The sequence below is a fragment of the Vombatus ursinus genome, unplaced genomic scaffold (genome assembly GCF_900497805.2).
Source record: "Vombatus ursinus unplaced genomic scaffold, bare-nosed wombat genome assembly UNPS02011613.1, whole genome shotgun sequence".
NCBI classification, from domain to species: domain Eukaryota; kingdom Metazoa; phylum Chordata; class Mammalia; order Diprotodontia; family Vombatidae; genus Vombatus; species Vombatus ursinus.
In genome coordinates, this window is record NW_020951391.1 from 4624181 (window position 1) to 4650315 (window position 26135).

Sequence of the window (26135 nt, forward strand, 5' to 3'; positions counted from 1 at the left end):
AAACAAAACAAAACAAAACAAAACAAAACAAAACAAAACAAAACAAAACTTCAAAGATCTAAACTTGGAAGGGACCATAGAGGCAATCTTATCAAAACTCCTCCTTTTACAGATGAGGAAACTGAGGCCCAGAAAGGTTAAATGAGTTTCCTAAGTTAACAGGATAATATATCATATAATAATAATCAACAGAGGAGGGATTTGAACCCAGTTCCTCTGACTCCGGAGTCAGTGTTCCTTCTACTGTACTTAATGGCCCCTGTTTCAATTGCTTGATAAAAGTAATATATATGAATACATTTTTTTTGCCTAACTTTATTCTTTCTCTAATACAGGTATTAATAAACTATAGCTCAAGGGGCAAATCTGGTCCTCCATCTGTTTTTATAAGGACAAGAAAGCTAAGAATGATTTTTACATTATTAAATATAATAAAACTTTACTGACAAACAGTTTTAAAAATCTTAGTTTGAGGCCTGTACTAAAGCAGACGGCAGGGAGTTGTAGTTTGCACACGGTGATCTAATATTTAAAGTAATACATTTTTTTTTTGCCTTTAAAAGTTTCCTTTATTTTTTTCTTATTTTTTTTCTCCTTTTGCATTTGAGACTGGGTCTCCTTATCTCACTCAATTTGAAAGTACATTAAGTGATAAAAGAAGGGCCGGATGCCACTACTGATTGGCACTACTATTATAGCTATGACCTGCTCTGTTTCTGACCCGGGTAGGTTCACTTCTTCTTAGGTAGCCTGGTAACTCCCCACTCCTAGGGGTTCCCCATATAATTGCCACACTTAGTTCCAACACCCAATCCACTTAGCTAAACACTAACTCAAGACTCCCAGACTCAAGTGATCTTCCAGTTTCACAGCTTCCCTGATAGCCCGGATCACAGGTACGTACCCATCACAACCTGGATCCCTGGATCCATTTTTTTTTCTTTTGTATTTCCATACCTTGACTCTGCTCTTCATTTCCCTAGCTATACCTACCTCATGCTTTTGCCCTTGTTTAGCTGGCATTCTAAACAAAAGCAAATAAATAAATGGAGGAATAAACAAATAAACAAAAACAAACAAATAAATAAGGAATCTCTTTGGTGGGTAGTCCTGGCTCTAATAATTGTTGTTGTTGTTAAGCTTCTTTGACCAAAATTTTTGGGCTCCTATTATAGATGGATTACTTGGTTGACTCTCAAAAGATTTATTAAAAAAAAAATCTCCCTTAAAGTAAAGTAAAAAAAAAAAATAACTAGGAAGAAGTCACGTCTGCTCAGTCTGTGATCTATTCAGTACCCTTAAATTTCTCCTATAAGAGAGGACGTATATAAAATTCAATGCAATGTTAAAAAACCTTAGAAATAGACCAAGAAAATGGCACAATTAAACCAGAGAATTACAAGATCCATTCCTTACATAATAAACACATTCCCTTTTCCTATATGGTTTTTACTCAATTTATGAGGAAAAGTTATTCTTTTTTCCTGTGTTTTCAATACATATGAAAAAAGAAATAAGGGCACAGAATGAGAAAAATGCATGATACTTTCTTATGCATTATTTCCTGACTTAAAAACAGACCTTGTATGCTAAATATCTGCCTACCATCCAAGACACCAGCAAGATCTTTATTTTAAGCATTGTAGTTCCATTGTAGACTAATTGGCCCCATTTCCTGGTCTTTACTGCCTTAAATGTCTAAACAATCTCCTGACATAGGAAGATCCTTTGTCTTTTGTGAGATAGTCTCTCCATATGTGTGTGTTTCTTTGTCCTGTTTTAAAAGCTCTGAAAATCTGTCAAGCTTAGTGATTGAAGGATTTGGTTTAAATAGTCTTGCTGAATTAGAAGTGTCTTAAATGCATTCAGAAACTAACTTTGAGGCAGCTAGGAAAACATTTCGGAGGAAATTGATCACTGTCATTGGTTGCGGCATGAGTACAACGCCATCCTATCTGGAAGAGACAGACCCATTGAAGTCAGTTATTCTCTTACCTTCCATATACCTTTATGTCTGAGATGGCATAAAAGTAGCGGGCCAGGTGTTGCTCATCTACAAATATTTCCCCAGTGGCTGGCCTCAGTAGTCTTATCCTCAGGTCTGTGATGGTAAAGAAATCTTTGAGTTTCTTGGTGGTATCCAGCTGTCCATACAGGGAAGCCATGTTGCGAAGCCGGGGTCCGGCAAAAAATGCAAACCTATCTTTGATTTCAAAGTGGATTATTTTGCTATTTGTCATGTACCCCGTGGAGTACTCTTCTGTGCAAATGATTTCTAATATTGTGTGTTGCGATAGGTCCTTCACGGATTTAGGATCCATGTGGAAAGCATCTAAGCAGTCTGTGGCATAATACTGGTAGGGCTGCCATGTCCGTCCATAATCAAGCGATTTCTCCAGGATCATTTGGTCTGGACGCCCAGATTCAAAGGTTATAACTATGTTATCTGTGAGTTCAATGGTTTTGCTCCAAGACAGAGTAATGTTAACCTGGAGAGGCTTGGGGTACTCCTTCCAAGTAGCAGACTGCCAAAATGTGGAGGGATGTCTTCCTTCAAAATCAAACATCAGCTCAGGGGGATGTGCCAGCTCAGGGGTACTTGCATCACATTCATTATTGCACATGTAGGGGTTGCCCTATGAAAGAAGAACAAAATAGCTTTACCAGGGGGTCATGGGGAGTAGAGCACAACATAACATGGCTTTGATATAAGCACTGCTGGTCTATTGTTGCTGAGCAAGCCTACCATAAAAAAAAAAGAAAAAATTAAAAGAAGGAAAAAAAAAAAAAACGTTTGCAGTTGAGTGCCTTTAATTGCCCTCCTCTTTATTAAGAAAAAAAATGGACAGACCACAATTTCCTTGCTTTTTTTTCCCATTCTGGAAGGTTGAAGGGAAGAAAACAGCTCATTCATCCCAAATGTGTTTGACTCATAATTTGGTCACAGGAGCATCAAGACAGTGAACAACTGGACGTCTAATGGTTGGATAGCTCTGATTACTTTCAGAAAGATACTATCACAAGGCAAGGAACAGTTCTTTCTGCCTCATGTAAATTCTGCAAGACCACAGTTCATTAGAGAAAGGGGGAGGGAAAGAGATAGAGATAGATATATACACATATGTCATATACACATATGGAGAGAGAGAGAGAGAGAGAGAGAGAGAGAGAGAGAGAATGAGAGAATGTCACTTTGTAGGCAACTATTTTAAAATTAGTAATGCACTAAATACCTGTGTGCTGTTTATGAGGCAAGGCTCCCAATGCTCTTTTCTTATTTCTGACCCCCTTGCCTCAAATCTATTATTCTTAATGGGCTTCCAATTTTTATGGAAGTAATGTTCTCTTTTAAAACATTTACTTTATTCACCACTAAATCACTTGGAATGAAGTCTATTACAAACTCTGGGGTTTGATCGAGGTATCTGCCTCAAATTAAGTTAGAAAAGACTTTAACTTGCTCCCATTTATCAGGGATCCACCACATCATTGGGTTTCTGATCATGGGATCACTATTTTAGAGATAGAAGAGAATTTAGAAGCCATTTAGACAATGGGTGAGTAAACTGAACCCTCGAGAAGGCTCAGAATCACCCAGGTAGTAAGGGACAGGGATAGGGCCTCTGAATCCCAAATGAGTGTCCTTTCCATTGACCAGGCTGCATCCCAGTCTAGAAGGCTGCTGAAGTAGGCTGGACATCAGAGCTTTTATCTGAGAGAAAAATATTAGCAATGATAAGAATATCCAGCTGCCTGCCTGTCCTCTACGGCAAGGCGAAAGTAAATTATTCAACATTCTTACTGATGCACTAACTTGTACACTCCCTTCTTATAAAAGCCACTTCATCCTGGATTGACCAAAAGGCAGGGTATCACATTTGGTTGGTACACCCTAGCAAGCCTCAATGTACTGAACGACTGTTCTTAGCTTTCATCAACAGATTAATAGCCAATAACTTGGTGGCTTCCAGTTTTGCTTTGTTGGTGGTGTTTTTTTCTTTAAAGGAAATAAATGGCATAATTTAAAGTCAGCTACTACCCATTAATGTGTCTAGTGTCCCATTACTCTCCTATACTCCACTAGTTAATTATAAATATGGATAGAAAGGAAAACCCACTCTGTGTTATTGTTCTTTTCTCTTTCTCTTAGAATCACAATTATGTTTCCTCTCCATCACAGGAATGGAAGCATTTCCATCATCATGGCAGGGTGATGAGTTGGGGCTCCAATAATTAATTTACACCTTGGACATTGGCACTTAGTCACAAGCTTACCCCTGTGGAATGGAAGAACACTGAAAGCCTTTTCTCTGGCCTCCCTGGAGGCAACTCCCTCCTTCCTGCTTAGATAAATACATCTAAATCCTAAAACTGGCAACATGTCTAGGAGAGTCCAATATTATTGATGTGGAGCAGTGTTGAGAAAGGGACATGTTATTTGGAGGGGAAAATGCCAGTGTTAAGAATGAATACATTCAAGCCATTGGTGGCCGAGGGAATGATTCAGCACCTCTGTCTCAAATTTCAGCGTGGTATTCCCAGTTCTCCTTTCCTTATTACTATTTATAGGTATCCTCTTCAAAATAAAACAAGGGGAGGGGATAAGATTCCATTCCAGGAGGAATAAATCACCCACTTTATTATTATTTAAGCTCTCTTAAACACACCTAGGAAGTCAAATGTGAAGTTGTGCAAACCCATGGAGGCTTTTTCTGGAAAGCTATAAATATTGTAAAATCTGTCAGGATCTATAATTCTCAATTTATGTAAATATGTACCTTATAAGAAGAGGTCAGATTCACACAGATCACACCATCACTTGAAATTCACTGGAAAAAATATGGTCACTTCTGAATCTGTCAACACATAACCATCTGCACAGCCATTGTCTCACATCCTCTAATCTTCCTTCTGACAAAAGCTTCTTCATCTGGAGGTTAGGGAGGTCAAAGCCACTTGATATGCCATGGGAGTTCTCAGACATTTATATTAAATGGGGCTGAAGGATGCCTTTTTTCCCTCTTAAGCACAGACACAAAAATTACTGATCAGATGTGGGATGTGTTGGAGTTCGAGTGGGATGGGGTAGAAGAAGGAAGAGGCACTGGATTCATCGGATAAAAGAACTAAAACTGGAAGGGACATCAAAGGTCATAGAGCCCACTTCCTTCATTTTGCAGATGAGGAAACTGAGGCCCATAAAGGTTAAGTGCCTTGACAAAGTCACAGAAATATTCTGCATCAGAGATGGGATTTGAACTTATATGATTCTAGAGAAAGTGTTCTTTCCACTCTAACATTCCTTGAAGGAATAGTTAATAGCACAGGTTAGTTCCTGTGCAAAATGTAACTTTAAGATACATGCTAAAATAATAAAATTCCTAGGCTTTTAGGAAGGTACATATTTATGTGATGTATGTTTATTTTTTAAATGAATTGATTCTACCCAGATTATTTTATCTGAAACTGCTCCATGTCATTTATAAAACCTATAAACTGAACAATTATTTCTGGGCGCTTGTGTAAGAAGGGGGAATCTTTGACAAAAGGTGTTTCATGAGGACAAAAGTGTTTGTTGGCTTTTATTTCTGGCTTGGAATCTGGCATAAGTAGAGAATCCCCAGAATCTTCCCTATCTGGAAAGTTTAATGTCTGCCCATTGGTCTTTCTTTCCTTCTGGCAGCAAGAAAATCTTAGAGGCCATCAAAGCAGGCAATAACAAAGTGAATGAGTCTGGTTTGGAGCTCCCACAACTCTAAGGGTAATACATGGGCATACAACCTATCAAATTCCTTACTAGAAGACAAAAGGTTTTGCATAAAAACTGCAAAATCACAGAACTTCACAATGGAAATACCACCATATTTTAGATCACAAAAATCTCTGACTCCAGAGTAAAATGCAAATATCCTAATTGGATATTTGGACAATTGATTCCTAAATGCAACACTGGGTGGGGGGGGACTATACAAATGGTAAAAAAAATAATATTTTGTTGGGGCAGCTAGGTGAAACAGTGGATAGAGCGCCAGCTCTGAAGTCAGGAGAACCTGAGTTCAAATCTGGCCTCATACCAAACACTTGACACTTACTAGCTGTGTGACCCTGGGCAAGTCACTTGACCCCAATTTCCTATTGTCTTATTTTTGCTTGGGCCACAGATATTGTTCTAGTCATTACTCTGTTGTTGGGTTGTTTTTTTTTTTTTTTTCATTTTAACTTGGAAACTAATCTGCATTCCACAATGTCAGCTTTTGTCCTGGAGATTAGACAAAAGCATAATAAGTATATTTCCCCTAGCTTTGTACCAAGTAAATATCTTTTCAGAGAAAACCTGGAAGTACAGCTAGCTCAAGACTAGTATTTGCAGTGGAAGAAGAAGAATCACACGATAACATATTGAGAGCTGGAAAGGTGCTGAGACTATCTTTTCCAATTCATTCATTTGACAGGTGAGTAAACTGACACCAAGAGAAGTTAAGTGATTTACCCAAGGTCACCTAGGTTGTTTGGCTCCAAACCCATAACCCTATCCATTATACGATATATCCTCTAGACCTCTTATTATCAACATCCTCCATGGTTGACAGAACAATAAAAGAATGGCATTAGTTTATATAGTCTTGAGTTTGTACACCCAGAAAAAGAGAAAGAAACACCAAAAAAGCCCGTGAACCACTGAACCAGAAAGTAGATGAGAATGGGTTCCATTCATTATCCCAACACACTTTGGAAACAATTCTTATAGCATGACACTACTGAAATTGACTTGTCAGCTGATCATTTCAAATGAACACCTCTCCAAATAACTGCAAATACACTAAGAAAAAATTAACAGAAGAAGTCTCCTTTATTTCATAGTGTTCAATGCTCTTTTAGGAGACTAATGATTTGATGACTATTACAATAAGTTCCTGAGCTACAGAGATTAAAAGGAAACTAGGTAAGGGAAAAAGGGAAATTGATTTTATTCTTATCCTTTAAAAAAGGAACTCCAGAATTTTAGTGTGATAACTAAAAATGTACATGCATGTTTTTGAGAAAAAGAAGGGGAAAAACCCTTATTAAAATATGGGTATACCCCAAAAGAAGAAATAAGCTTTGGCATTCTCTACAGTGAAAGACGGTAAGAAATTATGTATTGAACATTTACTAGCTGTGTGACCCTGGACAAGTAACTTAACCCCCATTGTCTCCACCTGCTCTGCAAAAGAAAATGTGTAATGAAATATTCTGTGTAAATGTGGCCATGATCTGTCTTGCTATAGTCCCAGACTTATCAATATGAAAAAAAATTGTGAATTTAAAGAAATTAGATTAATGAAAATTTTCAACTTTTTCAACTGTACTCTAATCCCCTCTAATAGCAATCACAAATGAAATTCCTATTAGAAAAATCAAGTTTTCCAACTTAAGGAAACAAAAAACTCTCCTTCTAGTTAAGTCTAACAGACTCAGGCATTAGCAAGTCTAAGTAATTATTTTGTGGCCAGCAGGAAGCCTTAAATAGATCTTAATTTAAGTCCTACAAGCAACAGATCCTCAGCTGATCATCTCCAGACCAAGCTGAAAATATTTATTGCAGCACTAACAATATTTACACCATTAAGAGATTTCTAAATAATTCAACAGACTTTGCTTCTAAATATTTTTATGACAATTAGAAAAAAAGAAAGATTTGCGAGGTTGCTTTTTATTTAGGAGAATGTGTGGCTTTACCTCTGGGAAAATCCAAGTTAGCTATTAATTAGCACATTGTAGCCAGTGTGGAATGTTGTGACTGCCTAAATGTGCTTGGGGAAGTTGGGGTGAGAAATTAAAATTTAGGGCATGCTAGAAAAATACTTATTTACAGAAGGTGAGTTTTCTCACAGATAGCACTTGAGTAAAATGATCTTTTCCCACCTCAGATCTTTGCTGTAATTTCTCCCATTCTCTGTCCTCTCTCTTCATTCTCTTGAGTTTGTATCTATCTCTGATTCTCTCTCTCTCTCTCTCTCTCTCTCTCTCTCTCTCTCTCTCTCTCTTTCTCTCTCTCTCTTTCTCCCTCTCTCCCTCTCTGTCAGTCTGTCTGTCTCTTTCTCTCTCTCTCACACACACACATACTCTCTCCCCCTCTCACACACACACACACACACACACACACACACACACAAAGACACACATACATACATTCCTTCATGAAATATATCAAATTTAACTATTTAATTGTAAACATAGATTGGGACATTCCTGGTCTTTCCATGCTTCACCCATTGGATGCCAAACGATGTAGAATGACAGCTGGCACCTTGGTGAATTCTCACAGAACATTTACTCCACAATTAAAAGAGCTTCACATCAGAGAGGCATGTGCTTACAAGTGGTTTTGAGAAGCCTGGGTGTCAACACACATGAGCTTGCAAGTGACTGCCTCTCACCCATTTGCACCTGGCTGGTCTAAGCTTGTTTCGTTGTGAAATCAATCCTCTGAGGCAACATGGGAATAAAAAAAACAATCACAGACAAGGTGCACGGTGGTTCCTCAACTTTCTTCCCTTAACCCTAAACTATACAACAAAGAGACTGTGCTGCTAAGATGTAGAAGAAAAGTTAAAAAGGTGATTACTATTTTTGTCCATCTAATTTATTATAAGCAGCAACAACAATAACATTTAGGGTGTGTGCCAAGCACTCCTACTCTTTTTCACTCTAGCAGGAAGTGAGAAAGGGACAGGGTCACCTGGTGATTGATTGGTTGATCTGATAGTGTTGCTGATGTGACTGGGGGAGAGATTGGTTCCATCATCATCCTCTCTTCCTGCCCATTCCTTCCCCACCAAAGAAAACACTTCCTTAGACCCAGTTCTGTTTTTGGTGTTTGATCAGGAGCTTGAGAAGTACATCTTTCGGTTCCATTTTGTTGTGTTTTTCTGTGGGGCTTTCTGAGTATCTTTCCTGACCCTCTGTGACGCTAATCATAAGAGCTAATCATGTTCTACTGTTCTAGGACAGGTTGAGGTCTCATTACCTTGTAGTGTCCATTGAGAAGGGAAGATGGTGGTTGGGGTAGGCTAGGACTGGGGGAGGAAAGGAAGAGGCATTAATCGTAGGTGAAGGGACTAAAATACATGTCAGGGCCTGATGACGGGCCTAGCCATTAGCAGCTATCATACTATATTTGTGAAAAAGGCAGCTAGGTAGCAGGAAGACTCATCTTCCTGAGTTTAAATCTGGTCTCAGACACTTGATAGCTGTGTGACCCTGCCCAAATCGTTTAACTCTGTTTGCCTCAGTCTCATCACCTGTAAAATGAGCTGGAGAAGGAAATGGCAAACCACTACAGGATCTTTGCCAAGAAAACCCCAAATGGGGTCATAAAGAGTCAGGCACAACTGAAAAAACAACTGAGCAACAACAATAATATATTATATTTGTGCCTGAGGCAGGAGGTCCATGCTAAGATGTAGGGGGAAAGGACAGCAACTTCAAGAATATTAGAAAGATAATAAACTATCCTTCTGTACTTATTTCCAGTAACTCTCCTCCACTATTTATTCACTCCAGCCAGACTAGCCTATTTGCTTCTGCTACCTCCGCCAGAATTTAGGCAGTCCCCCAGGCAGCTGGATGGCACAGTGGATTGAGCCCTTGGCCTACAGTCAAGGAAACCTGAATTTATATCCAGCCTTGGTGTGTCCCTGGGCAAGTCATTCAACCTCTGTTTGCCTCAGTTCCCTCAACTGTAAAACGGGCGTAATAATAATGCCTACATCACAGGGATGTTGTGAGGATCCACATTTATAATGTGCTTAGCACAATGCCTGGCACATAGTAGGTGCTATATAAATGCTTGTTCCTTTCCCTTCCCCCCATGGCTGGAGTGCCCTCCCCTTCACTTCTTCCTCTTGCAATATCTAACTTCATTCAAGGCTCAGGGCAAGGTCCACTTCCCCACAAGGCCTTTCCTGATGCCCCTAATTATCAGTGCTTCTTTCTTCCCTCTCCCCCCAAAAATACTTTTAAATATTTCCTTAGCATAAATTTTGTATTTACTTATCTGTGAACGTCCCCACCCCCACTATCTGTGTTCTGTAATAAAATAATACTATCTATTTACATAGTGCTTTAAGATTTGCAAAGTGCTTTGCACATGTTGTTTTATTTAATCCTGATAATAACCCTGTAAATTAGGCATTATTATTATCCCAGTTTTACAACCTCCGGTAAATAGTTTGCCTAGGGTGATGCAACTAGTAAGTTTCTTTAGCAGAATTTGAACTCAGAACTTCCTGGCTTCAAGTCTAGCATTCTGTCCATTCTTCTTCTCTAGCTACCTTTTAAGCTCCTTGAAGGCAGCAGCTGTTTTCATCTTCATTTTTGTTTCTTCACTGTCTACCTTAGTGCACAGTAACATAGTAAGCCCGTAGTAAATGCTTAGTCCAGTGGAATTGAGTTGAATAAGTTTGAACCGAATTGAGTCTGGACTTGTCAGGTATGTCATAGTAGAATTTTTATCATATATTAATTTTGTCTAGATGGCTGCCAGGGTCCCTTCCAACTATCAATGCCAAATTCTGTGATTCTGTGAATTGCATTGCATGTAATGCATGGAAGGAAAAGACTTCTGATTTGGTAGTTCAAGAGCTAAAAAGTAAAGCACTGCTCCTTTTTTGGCTGGAAATCGCTATCCACCCTCTCCCCACCCCCATCACAGGGGTTCTTTTCTGGCATATACAAAGGCTTAGGCTTTGATTGAAGTTACTGCTTATTTCATTCTGCTCCCTGTCTACACTAACACTTTGTGGACTTTTTTACTCAGGAACAAAGACGGGCGGGCTTAACCTTTCCCCAATGTGAGTATTGGAAACTGTATCGCTGATTACAGGCCATAATAGACACCTAGGTAAATCCCTACAGAGGATTATGGTTAGGATTTTCAAACCCATAAAGGCCACTGAGGTCAAGAAGGGCAAAATGCTTAAAAGGAGCAAAATAAATTCTCAAGCCACAAGCCACAGAAACTGCAGAGCTGTCCAAGACATTAGTGGCTACATCCTACATGAGGATTAAATATTAACTAAATCAACAGGGCTTAAAGTAAAGCTCTGAGGTAAAGTTTTTTTTCTGAGGGAACAAACATAGGGGGATGACTGCTTTAAAAAAAAAAAATTCCCCCTCAGCAATCATCATCGAAATACGGCTAGCAGGGTATTATACCTTGAAGATAGTATAAAGCCTAGTGGACCCAAGACATTTAGCTGTAGTAGCCTATAACTAACGTACAGGTGAGTTCTTTAAGGGAGTATAATTCAGCTAAAATAATAGGACTGAAATCACTATGGAGGCTGGATGTTCGAAGTCCTCATACTCCCAAGTATCACGAGGGTTAGGTGAACATTTTCGAATCCTGAGTGGCCTAATCTAGATTCACTTAAACAGAAAATTTTACATTTTCCTCTATTATATAAATCCAGAGAAACCCAGAGGCCATTTTCTGAAAGTTAACAGCTTCAAAAAACTATGGGGACTAAAAATGTGCTTTGCTGAGGTGAGCACTCACTTAAACATGACGTAGAGGAAAAGTTTTCTAAAAATTTGTGTTTTCCCAGGGAATTATTTTCTGTTACTTCCTTACATTGCAGAGTCCCCTCCCCAATCTTCCATCTTCTTTCTCATTGTTCCATCCATCTCTACCTTTCTCCTTTCTTCCTAAGTAGTACTCACGTGATCCCTGCAGAACCGAAATGTCTTTCTCCAACCCAGCAGGCTCTGCTTATTTAACGCAGAGTTACCTTCCTGGCTCCCAGGATCAATTGTGAACAAAGGATGATGGCTTTGATGAAAGGCAAAGGGCATAAAAGTCAAAGTTAAGAAGTTTTCATAATAGTAGTCCATATGACAGAGCTTTAAGGGCTACAAATAGTTAAAGTTTGGGGTTTGTTTTTTTTCCTTTGTTGTTGTTGTTGAATGAGGGTGGGGGTGGAGTGGGAGTGGGGAAGAAGGTTTGGTCAAACCCATGATTTCATTATTGCAGTAAAGCTGCTGATGAAGAAACTTTTTTTTCCACCACTGAAAGTTTACAACTGTCTTAACAAGTTTTAACAAGTAGCATGGTACATTGAGAGTTTTTGATAGTCATTTGTTTAAATTATTAAAGGTCTTCTGGTCCAACTGTCTCATTTTAAAGACAAGAAAACCGAAGAACCAGGAGAATACATGACTTGCCTGGGTCACACAGCTAGTATATGTCAATGATAGGATTTTAACTGAGGCCATCCTTATACTGGCCTCAAACTTGAGGCTTGGCCTCAGATGACAGCTTCTCAGATTGAATCCTTCCTTGTGACAAAGAGTGGCAATTAGGAAATACATCCCATAATGACCAAATCTGACAACGTATCCTAACCTCCATTGCTATCCTGCTGCTCAGAAAAAGATATGTGAAATAAAAATAGCATATTGCATTATGTAAAATCTAAGTCTACTTTGAAACAAAGTGCTGACATTCAGTCCAGAACATCTATCAATGTTTCCTGGGTTACTTACAGGAACAACCCCCAAGTGGGGCAACTGACATCTTGAGAATTATCTATCATTCCCTTCTATTTTCTTACTAGAACTACTTTCTTTCACATTGTTATTCAGTCGTTTTCAATCATGTCCTACTCTTCATGATCCCATTTGTGATTTTCTTGACAAAGATACTGAAGTGATTTGCTCTTTCCTTCTTCAGCTTGTTTTACAGATGAGGAAACTGAGGTAAACAGGGTGAAGTGACTTGCCCAGGGAAACTCAGCTAGCAAATGTCTGAGGCCAGAGTTGAACTAAGGAAGATGGGTCTTCCTGACTCCAGGCCCAGTACTCCACCCACTGTGCCAAATAGCTACCAGAACTACTTTCTAGTTTATCTTATAAAATAACAGAATCTCAGTGTTGGAAGGGACCTTCCAGTCCACCAATACAATCTGTACCTGCCTAACCATGAATCACCTCTATAATATACCTGGCAGGTAGCCATTTACTTTTCATTTGAAGATCTCCAGGGCAAGGAAACCCACCAGATTCATTCCATTTTTGGATTGCTCCAATCTTTAAGTTTTTCCTTGCATCAAGTCAAAATTAGCCTCTTGGACATTTCTACCCATCATCCTAGATCAGACCTCCAGAGTCAAGCAGAACAAGTCTAATCCCCTGTCCATATGAAGGACTTTCAAGTTCTGGAAGATAACTATCACGCCCTTCCTGCCCCTCTCCCTCCCACTCCACCAAGTCTTTGTTTCTTTAGGGTTTTTCTCTGTACCCTTCCTTCATACCACATGAATGAAGAGCAATTCAAAATCCTAATTTTCTGTTTGTTTGTTTGTTTCTGTTCCCCTGTTAATTCTCTAACCAACAGGAATACTACTAACCTATTATACTTTGAGAGCATCTTGCTTCCTTATTAACATACACATCATCTTTAGGCCATAGACAATAATGAATATCTTTTTTTTCTCTATAAGATTAGATCAACAGTTAGCCCACTAAAGTGATCAATATTACCCTTACAAAATTAACCCTATATCAATCAATAAGAGATTATTGAATGTTTACTCTGTTCTAAGTGGTATGATTTTCCTGCAAAATAAAAAGATCTCAGATTATTTAACGACATAAGACAAAGAAATATAGATATATTAGAATATAAAACAATATACAATAAAATAAGGTATAAAATATTAACAAATAATAAGGGCATATAATAGTGTTTTAATTTTCATTGGTTCTTGATTTTACCATTGTGGGTGCCCCCTCTACCAACTTAGCTAGGTGGTACATTGGATAGAGCCCTGAGCCAGGAGTCAGGAAGACCTGAATTCAAATTCAATCTCAGACACTTATTAGCTGTATGACCTTGGGAAAGTCACAGCTTATGTTTGCCTCATTTTTCTTAACTCTAAAGGAGACAATAATAGTCTTTTGTCCCCGAGTTGCTATGTGGATCAAATGAGATATTTGTAAAGTGCTTAGAATAGTGTCTAATGCATATCAAACACTAATATAATATAAGATTATATGCCATATATTCAAATTCTCATTTTTTAGTCCTTCCTCAGTTAATGAGCATTGTTTTTAATTACTTGCTAGTAAAAGAGTGCTGATATGAAAATGTTGGCATTTACTAGACCTTTGTTTCTATCTTTGACTTCCTTGGATTATAAGACTAGTGGTCAAATCACTGGGTCACAGGGTTGAGACAGTTTAGTCACATTTCTTGCATAATTCCAAAATGATATCCAGAATGGTTATATCAATTTACAGAGCCACCAACACCATATTAGTGTGCTTGCCTTTCCACATCCAATTTAAAATTAACTCATCATTTTTGTCAATTTGCATTATTTGAGGTAAAACCACAGTGTTATTTTCATTTGCATTTTTTTTACTATTAGTTATGTTGTTTATGCTTTTATGTGGTTATTTATAATTTGCGACTGTTCTTTTGAAAATTATTTATTCAGATATCTATCATTTGACCATTTATTTGTTGAAGAATTCTCTTAATGCTATATATTTCTGTAAATGTCACATATACCTAGGATATCAGATTTTTATCTGTGATATTTGATGCAAATATTTTCCCATTATATAATTTTTCTTCTATCTTATTTAATTTTATTCATGTAAAATTTTTTTAATTTTATGTAGTCAAAATTGTCTACTTTGACTTTTCTGACCTCTTCTATCTATTTTTTTGGATAAAGAGTTTAATCCTGAGTCAAAATGGTAAAAGGTGACTAATGTTATTGTATTCCTTTTTTTAAAAATTTCTTTTTATGTTTTATATTCTAGTTGCCCACCCATTTTGAATTTCTTGTGGTATGTAGTATAAAATGATGGTCTAAATCTAATTTGCCAAACTGCTGTAAAATATTCCCATCAGTTCTTGTCAAAAAGGGAGTTCTTCCGCCAATAACTTATGTTTCTTTAAACTCTGAGATTGTTTTTTGATTGTTTGTGTTTTAAATCCAGTCTATTCTGCTGACTTATTTTTCTCTTTTTTTTTAACTGGTACCAAATAGACTTACAGACTCCTACATAATATTACTTGAAGTTTGATAGTGCTGTTCTTTATTCATTCATATTTGTTCTGATTACTTCCTTTGAAATTCATGACATTTTGTTCTTTCAAATGAATTTTGTTGACTTGTCTAATTCTAGATAATATAATTGGCACAGTACCCTAAAATTGTCTTGAAAGTCATAGCTGAAGCTGGAGGGCATTCAGATGATGGTGCTCAGGATAGTTAAGGATCTTGAAGTCACGGGGAAGATGGGGATTCATTGAAAGAACTAGAAATGTTTAGCTTAGCAATGGAGATTTTGGAGGATATATGATGGCTGATTTCAAGTATTTGAAGGACTCTCAAGTGGAACAAATATTAAACTTCTGTTTGTGCTTCCAGCCAGAATAAGGAGCAATGGGTGGGATTTTAAGAGATATGGATTTTGACCTTGTATAAGAAAGACCCTCCTAAGAGTTAGGGGTATCTAAAAATGTAAATGGTTGCTTTAGGAAGCAGAGGATATATTCTCATTGTAGGTCTTCAAGCAGCATTTGGATGATAACATGGTGAATACATTCTAGAGAAGATTCTTGTTCAGGTACAGGTTGAACAAAATGGCTTCTGAAGGGCACTCTTCCAATTTTAAAGATTCTTTGATGCACTGATTCTTCCTGCTACCCAGTCACCTTTATGAATGACCATAGACCAACTTTCCCCTTCCTTTACCACTTCTTAATCACATTAGTAGCTGTAGTAAACTCTAATTCTCGGTTTGATTTGAGGCATTTTGGGATGTTTCTCATGACTCAGGAACATATCATGTGGAAATCAACTTGTCCTGGATAGATTATATTGGTCTGCCAAAGTGGTTGAGACTGAAGAGTCACTAGATATTGAATTTTAAATATTGGATTACTTTATATTGCATCTTGGAACTAATATGAGATATTAAGGGGTAAAATTTCATTGTGCTTATTGCCAGGATTCTTCTCTGCCTTGTTATAGGACACAGAGTTCCAGTCCAAAGAACAGAAGTCTACAAGGTGAAGGAAAACACTATCCATTAGAAGTTGGCCAAATCATGCTTAAAAACAAATGACAATGAAATTCTAATGAAATATTGATAAAGTTATCATTTATCACAATAAGAAAAAATAATTAAAGTTCAAATGCCCCAAAGAAGGTGTTGTTGTCGAGTTGTTTCAGTTGTGTCCAACTCTTTGTGACTCCATTTGGGGTTTTCTTGGCAAAGGTACTGGAGTAATTTGCTATTTCCTTCTCCAGCTCATTTTACAGATGAAGAAACTGAGGCAAACAGGGTGAAGCGACTTTCCCAAGGTCACATAGCTAGTAAATGTTTGAGGCTGGATTTGAACTCAAGTTTTCCTGACTCCAGGCCCAGTGCTCTATCCACTGTACCACCTAGTTGCCCCCCCTCCCAAGAGGATAGGTTTGGGTTATATTGATTGTTGATTATAGTAATTGATGTTTTCCTAGTACTTTTAGGTGTACAATGAGCTGTAGATGTGTTATCTCATTTGAAAGTCTCAACAACTTTATGAAATCAAGTCAAATAAATATGCATTTATTATTCACCAATTATGTGCCCTGCATTGTGCTATGTACTGGGGATACCAAAAGATGCAAAAATTGTCCCTGCCATATTTTGTATATGAGGAAATTGAGGCTAAGAGAGGTAATTTACTTGTCCAGTGTTACAAACACTACTAAATCATTCAGAACAACATTGGAATCTCACCGAATCTCAGTTTTAGAAGGAACTGCAGAATATATCTAGTCCAACCTGTATGCAACAAGAATCACCATTACATCATACTCAAAAAATAGATCTCTTGCCTCTGTGTGAAACTTCCAGGGAGGGGCATTCTCTTCCTCCTGAGCTGTTCTAGTTCTTGGGAATTTCATTTACTTACATTGATTCAAAACCTGCCTCTCTACAACTTCTACTTTCTATGACTATGAAGAACAAATCTAATCTCTCTTCTATATGATAGTCTTTCAACTACTTGAAGACAGCTATCATGTACTTCCTGTATCTTCTTTCTTCTTGGTTAACCATCCCTAGTCCCTTTGATGACAATTCCTTAGCTATGACTTCAAGATGCTTAGTCATTCCAATGTCCTCCTTTGGATTTTGCCCAGTATTCTTCCTGAACTGTGACTTTCTGAACAGACTAGTTTAGTCCTGACCAAGTGGAGAGAGATTTTCATTGTCTTAATCCCAAATACCATTCTTCTCTTCAAGCAACCTAAAATTATGTTAATTTCTTTGACTGTCATGTCACACTAAATATTTTCGAACCTAAACAGATATGCATCAATTTAGAGAGTTGGTCTATGCTAATTCTGATGTCCTCCAGTATAATTCCATTTTACCAATAAAGAAACTGAGGTAAATGATTTCTTCAAGGTCACAAAGCTAGCTGACATTCCAAGAGTCTAGTTCTCTTTATCCTTATGCCAGTATCCTATCTACTATATAAAACTACTTCTTTTCATTTAGTTTGTATGCTTAATTAAAAAAAATATATGTGGCAAGACTTCAAAATAGATTAATTATTTAATGCCGTATTTCTTAGGCTTTGCAAAAGTGGTTTCATGAAATCAATATGTGACTTTAGCTGAATGTGCAGCAGTTTTGTCTGATGATTTTAATGCCTTTGATAAGCTGTGACTATTTAATATTAACCCCACCCCCCTTCCTTTCAAATCCCTGCCCATTCACTTTTGGTTACCAAGACAGGAGTCCTCAGAAGTAGAAAGCCAATGGGTATGGGGTAACCTTGAATCCAAACTACAATTCAATTAAACATTCATTGCTATTATTGTTACTGTTACTACTCATAATAGCTCACATTTTTATGGGGCTTTAATGTTTATAATCTGGTCCCCAGATATTAATTGACATCTTGTCCCTGTTCTGCATTAGGCAGTATTCTTGGCGCTAAGCTTTTTTCTCCTGGTCACCTTGTAATTTGTTTGGGTGTAAGACTTTGGAGAGGGAAGAGAATAGCATGAGTGGAGTGTTGAGAGCAGTGAGACATTGTGGGGGTTAAAAAAGAGAACAGGACTCCTGGGAGTTATTGGATGGGTAGCTTGAATTGATTGTAAGTTAGAGACAGAGGTCTTCCTGGGAACAGATGTCTGGGGGAAGGGGATCCCGCAGGGGGTGGGGAGTAGAGCTGGTGAGTTACAGGCAACAGATGGGCTCCAACAGAACTGGTTAGAGAGATGGTGACCACGTCCTTCTACAGCTAGTGGCTACCCCCACCAGACAGCAGCTTTCTTCTATTCAAACTTGAAGGATCTTACTCATCCTTTAGTCTAGTTTTGTTTGCTTGGTATTGGTCCAGGGCTGAATATAGCCTCCCACAGCACAATTTTCAGTCCCTGAAAGCTGTCAGTGGTAAGCAGCTGAACATACTTGAGCAACGGCATATGATGACTTTCAAAGCTGATTATATTACTTTCCCTAAAAATAAAAATTAAAATGCATACAAAACATTTTTATCTATTTACTTGGCATCTTTTCTATGAGCAGCAACTTACTTTGAAACTTAAAAAAAACTATAAACAACTCATCAATAACAAATTCACACATTACTAATAACCCCTTTCCCCCAATATTCAATTCAATCAATCCAACTCAACAAACATTCATTAAGCCCTTACCATGCAGAAAGCACTATGTTAGGCACTATGGAAAGACAGACAAAAATTATATAGTCTCTACCCTCAAGAAGCTTGTATTCTACATAGAAGGATATACTATGTGCATGGTGAGGTATGATACAAGGTAGAGTGTAACAGAGACAAAGACATAGAAAGTGCTCAGAGAATTTGAGAATGAAGAAAACACCTTTATCTATGAGTAGGAATGAGGTCAAATGTGATTGTTTTATGGCTGTAAAAAAGCCAAATTATGCAAATAGAGCGTAGAGCCACCATATTGGTGTGTGTATGTGTCTATATGTGTATGTGGAGGGGAGGTGTTCCGTGATGCCCTCAAACTTACAACTAATTTTTTTCTTTCATATTTTAAAATACATTCTGGATTCTGAATGTTAGAGGAATATGCTCTTGTTAGCTGTCAGACCATGGGGCATTAAAGGTGAGCCAACTTTGGTGTCCTCATCAACTTCATTCTCACATACCATGGCATATCCAGTCAGTTTATTTACCACCACAGAATCTCTTGCATACAACCCACCCTTCCAATACAGGCCCTCATTACGTATTGTCTGGACCACTGTAATAGCCTCTTCATTGTTCTCCCTGCCTGAAGTCACTTCCCATTAAAACCCCTTCTCAGCAAAACTGCTTGAATGATTTTCCAAAACTGAAGGTCTGACCATGGTATGCCTCAACTCAATAAAGTTTGGTGGCTCTTATTAATTACCTCCAGGATCAAATATAAAATCCTTTGTTTGGCATTTAAAAGCATTTAAAATGTGGCCTGAACCCATCGTTTCAGTCATAATACTCCTCTTCATATCTACACGGCCTAGTCACCTGTTTCTCTTATGTTTCTTATTAAACAGAGCTCCATTTCCAATGTCTGTGCCTTAGTATTGGCTATCCCCCAAACTTGGAGTTAGTTTTCTCCTTACCTCCATCTCTTCCCTAGTTTTTTTCAAGATTCAACTTAAGTCAAACTTTCTGTACAAAACCTTCCCTAATTGTCCAGCAGTTAGTGTCCTCCACACAAATGACTTTGTACTAATTTTTTTTTATCAATTTCATATGTACATATGGTCTACCCCAAGGGTGGAGAACCTGTGGCCTCGAGACCACATGTGGTCCTCTAGGTCCTCAAGGGAGGCTCTTTGACTGAATTCACAGAACAAATCCCCTTAAGAAAAGGATTTATTCTGTAAAACTCAGACTCAGTCAAAAGTCCACATCCAAGGTCCTAGAAGGTCTACCGTAATAGAATGCAAGTTCTTTGAAGGCAAGGGGAATTGTAATTTTCTTTTTGTATTCCTAGCACCTAGTACAATGGCTAGCACATCATAGATGCTTTAGTATATGCTTGTAGATTGATGTACATGATTATTGAACCACTGTCAGTGACTTTGAAAGATCAGAGAAAATAGAAGTGCTGGAGAAATAGGTAATAGTAAATGTAGTTCTGATTTTCAATAAAGGGAGGAGCCTCCAATGATGTAATGAACTTCACTTTAATGATAGGGAATATTTAGCAAAGGAAGCCAACGTTAACAATGATTCAAAATGACTTCATCAAGAACAAATCAGACCAAATGCACTTAAAAAAAACTTTATTTGGCAAGGTTATTAAACTGGAAGATCAAGGAAATACAATAAACTTAATGGGCCTAAACCTTAATAAAGCATTTGATAAAGTCTTATGCTATCATTTTAGACAGTTTGTAGCAGTTGGCTAAATGATAGCTCATCTTGGTGGATCCAGAATGGGTTGAATGGTTGAATACCCCAAGAGTAGTCATTAATGGCTTGATGACAACATGGAAGGATGTCTATGTTGGAGTACCAAAGGACTGTTTTCTTGGCCTATTTAACTTTTGGTTAAGTAACTTGGTGCTATTTAACTTTTTTTTTTTTGTTGAACACTTGTGTAAAGGTATACGGGAAATGCTCATTAAATTTGCAGATGACCTTTAGCTAGGAGGGAAAACTAACACATTGAATGAGAGAATCAGGATTCAACAAGACTTTGGCAGGTTAGATCAGTGGACCAAATCTAATAAGATAAAACAACAAGGATAAAAATAAAATCTCATACTTGAGTTGAAAAATGAAACTTCATGTCTATGGGAGAGGGAAGGTGTGGCTAGGCAAGAGTCTGTCTGAAGAAATTGGGATTTTGATGGACTGAGGTGCCACAATGGACAGAGCACTGAGCCTGCAGTGAGGAAGATCTGAGTTTAAATCAAGCCTCAGACAGTTACTGGCTGTGTGACCCTGGGAAAGTATTTAACCTCTGCTTGCCTCAGTTTCTTCACCTGCAAAATGGGGACAATAATAGTACCTATCTCCCTCAGTTGTTGTAGGATAAAATGAGGTCATATTTGTAAAGCACTTTGCAAACCATAAAGCACTATATAAATGTTATTGTTGCTTAGCAATAGAACATAGCAGCCAAAAAGTTCATCTTAGATTACACTAAAAGGAGTACAGTATCCTGGAGTTGAGATTTGGCATTCCCACTGTATTCAACCCTGGGCAAACCACTCCTGGAGGATGGGGTTCCATTGTGAACCATGCCACATGAGCTGGTTGAACAATAATAATAACTGACACTCATATGGGCAATTTAAGGTGTCCAAAGCACGTTATATACATTATCTCCTCTGACATTCACAACAACCCGGTGAAGTAAATGCACATTACTTGTCCAATGTTACATAGGTAATCCATTTGGAAGGACCTGGGTTTGAATTTTGAACACACCAGGACAATGTGGCAATTACAAGAATGTTTATTAAAGTTGATAAGAAAAAAAGACATTAAATGGACGAAATGGGAGAGTTCACACTTCTAGCAGAAGTGGGAAGCCTTGGTATACAGATCTTTTGAAGCAGCTGACTCTCCTGTGGAAATTTCACTGTCTCAATTTGGATTGAGCCTTCACCAAAAACTGGTTTAGTTCCATGTAATCTGCCCTGGTGTATGAAGAAACCTAGAGAGTCATGCAGCTCTCCTAAATAGGTCAGCAATTCTTGAGGAGTTTGGCAATTGTTCATTGGATAATCTTTGTTGCCCAATGTGATGGTTGAACAAAGCCTCAATACTAAGATGTTACAAATGAGGGCGTTCCACTGGCCAGGTTCAGACAGTGGCTGTGACCTGGCTGAGCAACTGTTTCATGTAGTCCCCCTGGGTGGGTTTAGACAGCAGCCACAGATACAACTGAAATCAAGAGCAAGAGACACCTTTTGTTCAGCTTGTCTTTCTTTAGAAAGTATTCCTCAAATTCGCAGTCTCCTATAAAGCCAGTCTTTCTGACCCCAAATCCAGGACTATATCCACCATACCACATTCATCCATTATCTATCAAGCAATTGAAGTAACTCATGGAAATAGTGAACAGTAAATTTCAGATTTTTGGTTCCTCCATAGCTTGGCTTGAATAATATTGTATACTCAATCAATCAATCAATCAATAAGCATTTATTGAGAACTGGTTGTATGTTGTGCACTGTCCTAGGTGCTGAGGATGTGACAAAAAAGGAAATGGCTCTTGACCTTAAGGAGCTTACATTCTCTTATGGGAGGCACTATCTTTAAACAACATACAACAACAAGGTAGTTTTAGAGAGGACACTAGCGTTTGGGGAGATCAGAAAAAACTTCATGTAGCATGTGTCATTTTTGCTATTTTGAAGGAAATAAGGAATTATAAGAGGCGAAAAGAAGAGGGGGAGTGCATTCCAGGAATCCAGAATAGCCAGTGCAAAGGAAGTTATGGGAAACAAGAACACCATGAAATGCAGCATGGTGGAATTCAGAGTTCAAAAAGGAGACTGATGATATTGAGTGTGGAAAGGTAAATTTATGGGGGCCAGGATTTGAAAGGCTTTAAAAGACAATTAGAGCAAGGACTGTTTTTGTTGTCTTCTTTCCTTCTTTTTCTTTCTTTCTTTCTTTTCTTTTTTCCTTCCTTCCTTCCTTCCTTTCTCTCTTTCTTTTTTCTTCCTTCCTCCTTCCTTTCTTTTTCTTTCTTTTTTCTTTTTCATTTTTTCCTCCCTCCCTCCTTCCTTCCTTCCTTCCTTCCTTCCTTCCTTCCTTCCTTCCTTTCATTCTTTTATTCTTTCTTCCTTCCTTCCTTCCTTTCATTCTTTTATTCTTTCTTTCTTTCTTTCTTTCTTTCTTTCTTTCTTTCTTTCTTTCCTTTCTTCTTCCATCTATACTTCTTTCCTGTTTTTCTGCCCTCCTTTCTTGAGTAATTGATAACTCCTAAAGGCAATAGGAAATAATTGCAATTTCTTGAGTAGGGGGAATGACATGGTCAGACCAGCACAGCAGATAGAAAAAGTTGACCTAGGAGTGAGGATAATTTGGGTTCAATTCTGACCATTTAAGTGCCCATAAACAAATCATTTTACATCTCTGTGCCCCAGGAAAATCTCTAAGAATATAATTTAAAGAATGGTAACTGATTAACATTGGTAGTAGTTTCCTCACTGGTAGTTTGCTACAACAGGGAAATCATGGGCCAGGACCAAAATACTATGCAAACAGATCAATGACTTCATTGAAATAACTATTCTTTCCAATGATGCATAGTACAACCTAGCCAAGCTTGCTTTATTACATAATTCTTATCCATGTTCTCTCACAGATTCACCAAAGGGATCCATCTGACCCCAGATGGCTGTCTCTTTACATCTTGGCATATAGGTTTTATGTATTTGTTCATGGTTCTGTGCTTCATGTTTACCAATTAGATAAGCAACAGTTTTAGTCAAAATTAAAAATGCATAATAGCTACAATCCAATCTTCTTTTAACTGTTTATGCCAATTGCCATTGTAGACACAATAATATTGCTGTGACAAGATCCTAGAGCTAGAAAGGACCCGAGAGGTCCTCCAGTGATTCTTCATTATGGCACAGGAAAGTCAATGACAATTTGCAAGGCTGATTGAGTTGCTCAAGTATCTAGAAGGCCAGATTGCTTAATTCATCCCTGAAATAAGGGTAACATAGCAAAGAACCAGGTCATAAGTGAATGAAATCAACAGGCAAGATGGACATGGCAACAATAAATGGGCTAAATGTTGGTTCAGAAGTGGAGGAAGTGGCATTTAAAATAATCTAAGATAAAGGAAATGAGAAGAAAGGAAAGGGAGTTGGGTGAGACCAGCAGGAAAATCAAAGCAACATAAATAGCTCCACTGGCCTCCATTTCTAAAAGGTAACAGCACAAATGATCCTTTTTCTGTATCCCAACCAACTCTAATGCAATTATATAACTGGTTTTCTGATGCTGAAAAATGAACACAGTATAAAATCCACAGGGTGACTTTAATTAAAAGTTATTTTCAAAAGCAAACATAAATGGATTTTTCAAAAGGGCAAGTGAAAATCAGATGCTTTGATGTTGCAGAGATTTCACTTATCGGGCATTTATAGTTTGATTCCTAGTTATGGCAGAAAGCATTCTAGACTCCCACCTGGACACCTCATTGTCTCTGTCAAAACACTATGATTCAAACTTCTGCTCTTCAGATTGAGACTTATTGTGCATTTCATTTTAAGGTAATGATACAAAGCTGTGCAATAAAAACTGCACTATCCAAAAAGGCATGAGAAAAATGGATTCAGACAGGACAATAAAAATATGGGAGTATTTGGGAAGGCAGGGAAGCAATTGGTAGTTGCATTCCAGAAAGTCAAAACCTTCCTTCTACCCCTCTGTAGGTCCCCAATTGTTCTTGGCCATACCCCACAGGGCCTCTGTCCTCTTCTGTCTTAAGCAATTTCGTACACTCTCGTAGGTTCAACAGCCTCCTCTACATGAATGGTTCCTAAGTCTACATCTTGACTTCTCCTCCAAGAACTAGGCCCACCTCTCCAATTTTCTCTAGAACATCTTCAAATAGACATTTTGTCATCTTCCCAAACTCAAAAATGGTTATTGGTGTCCCTCCAAAACCTGTTTCTTTCTTCTACCTTCAAAATCCCTGACAGCAGTACCACAATCCATCTAGTCACTCATGTTAGAATCCTTGGTATTATCTTTGATTTTTCACTCTCCATCACTCATATCTAGTCCATTACCAATTCCATTCTACATCTGGAATATCTCTTGAGGCAGTTTGGTACTGTGGAAGAAGACCCTTGCTATGGTGTTAGAGGACCTAGGTTCAAATCCTATTTCTGTCACTTAAAAGCTGTGGGACTGGGCAAGTTATTTAACTTTTCCAGCCTCATAGTTCCCTCATGTATAAAATGAGGGGATTGGAGTAGTTAACCTCTAAGGTCCCTTTCATCTTTAAATCCATGACTCTGAATTTTACTCTATTCCAATTACTACCACTCTAGAAGTAGACCTCATGAGCACTCACCTAGAGAATTCAAATAGTCTTCTGATGGCTTTTCCTATTTCTGTCCTCTCTTCTCTTTTTTGTACTCTGCATAACTGCCCAGTTGATGTAACTTCTATACAGGCCTCATTATATCATTCATATCTTCAAAACCCTTTAATAGCTCCCCATTACCTACAATGTAAAATTTAATTTCCTAAGTTTGGAATTTGATGTACTCTATAATCACATGATATTCTATGAATCTACCTTTATTTTATACTACTCCTTTCCACTACTCTTCACTCCAGCCAAAATGGACCACTGAACTATTCCTAATATATAATATAACCCCAAATCTCCTAATTTCAGATTTTTGTTCACACTATTTCCTATGATGTCAATGTTCTTCAACATTCCCAGGCCTATCAATCTTTTAAATTCCTACCCATCCTTTAGAACCCAACTCAAATGCCACCTCCACCAGAAAGTCTTCCCCAATTTTACTTCCTTGATTTTGCACTTTTTTCTGGATTCAAATATGTGAGGTCTAATATAGATCATTATCAACATGAGCATTTCTTTTTCTATCATATCTACAATATGTTTCATAGTTATTTGAGTGATAGTGAATGTGAGAAACCTGAAACATATTACAAAAGGAATTATGATGGAAAACAAGAATGAAAGACATATTTTTAATGTGTGAGTGAAAAATATGTTACAGTCATGTTGCAACTAATCAATGAACAGTCCATGTATTCCAATAGTAGGAATATTGTTGAGTGGATCCCCTGTGGTGAATTCATGGGAGAACATGGACAAGCATCCCACAGGATAGTCAGGCATGGATGGGCTGAGATTTCCATCATTGGAGGGATATCCACATTAAGGAGCTTAAAGATCTATAAGTTGAGTATGTGTCATACTTAGCAGGCCATAAGCTCCAGGGGTGCAGTGACTGGGTCTTTTCTTAACACTTTATCTTCCCCAGCAGCCATTGAGGTACTGCACATGGAATGGATGCTTAATTAAGGTTTTTTACATTGAACTGAAGAAAACCAATTAATGCCTTC

At 37.9% G+C, this 26135-nt stretch overlaps 1 protein-coding gene across 6 annotated transcripts in view; it reads right to left on the reverse strand.

Annotated features, from left to right (window-relative positions):
• NTNG1 (netrin G1) overlaps positions 1-26135 on the reverse strand; it is a 434178-nt gene that overhangs the window by 208869 nt on the left and 199174 nt on the right. For all 6 annotated transcript variants that reach the window (XM_027856778.1, XM_027856777.1, XM_027856774.1 and 3 more), the window contains exon 3: positions 1996-2636. In XM_027856778.1, the coding sequence (XP_027712579.1) occupies positions 1996-2636 (641 nt within the window). The remainder of the gene's footprint in view (positions 1-1995; positions 2637-26135) is intronic.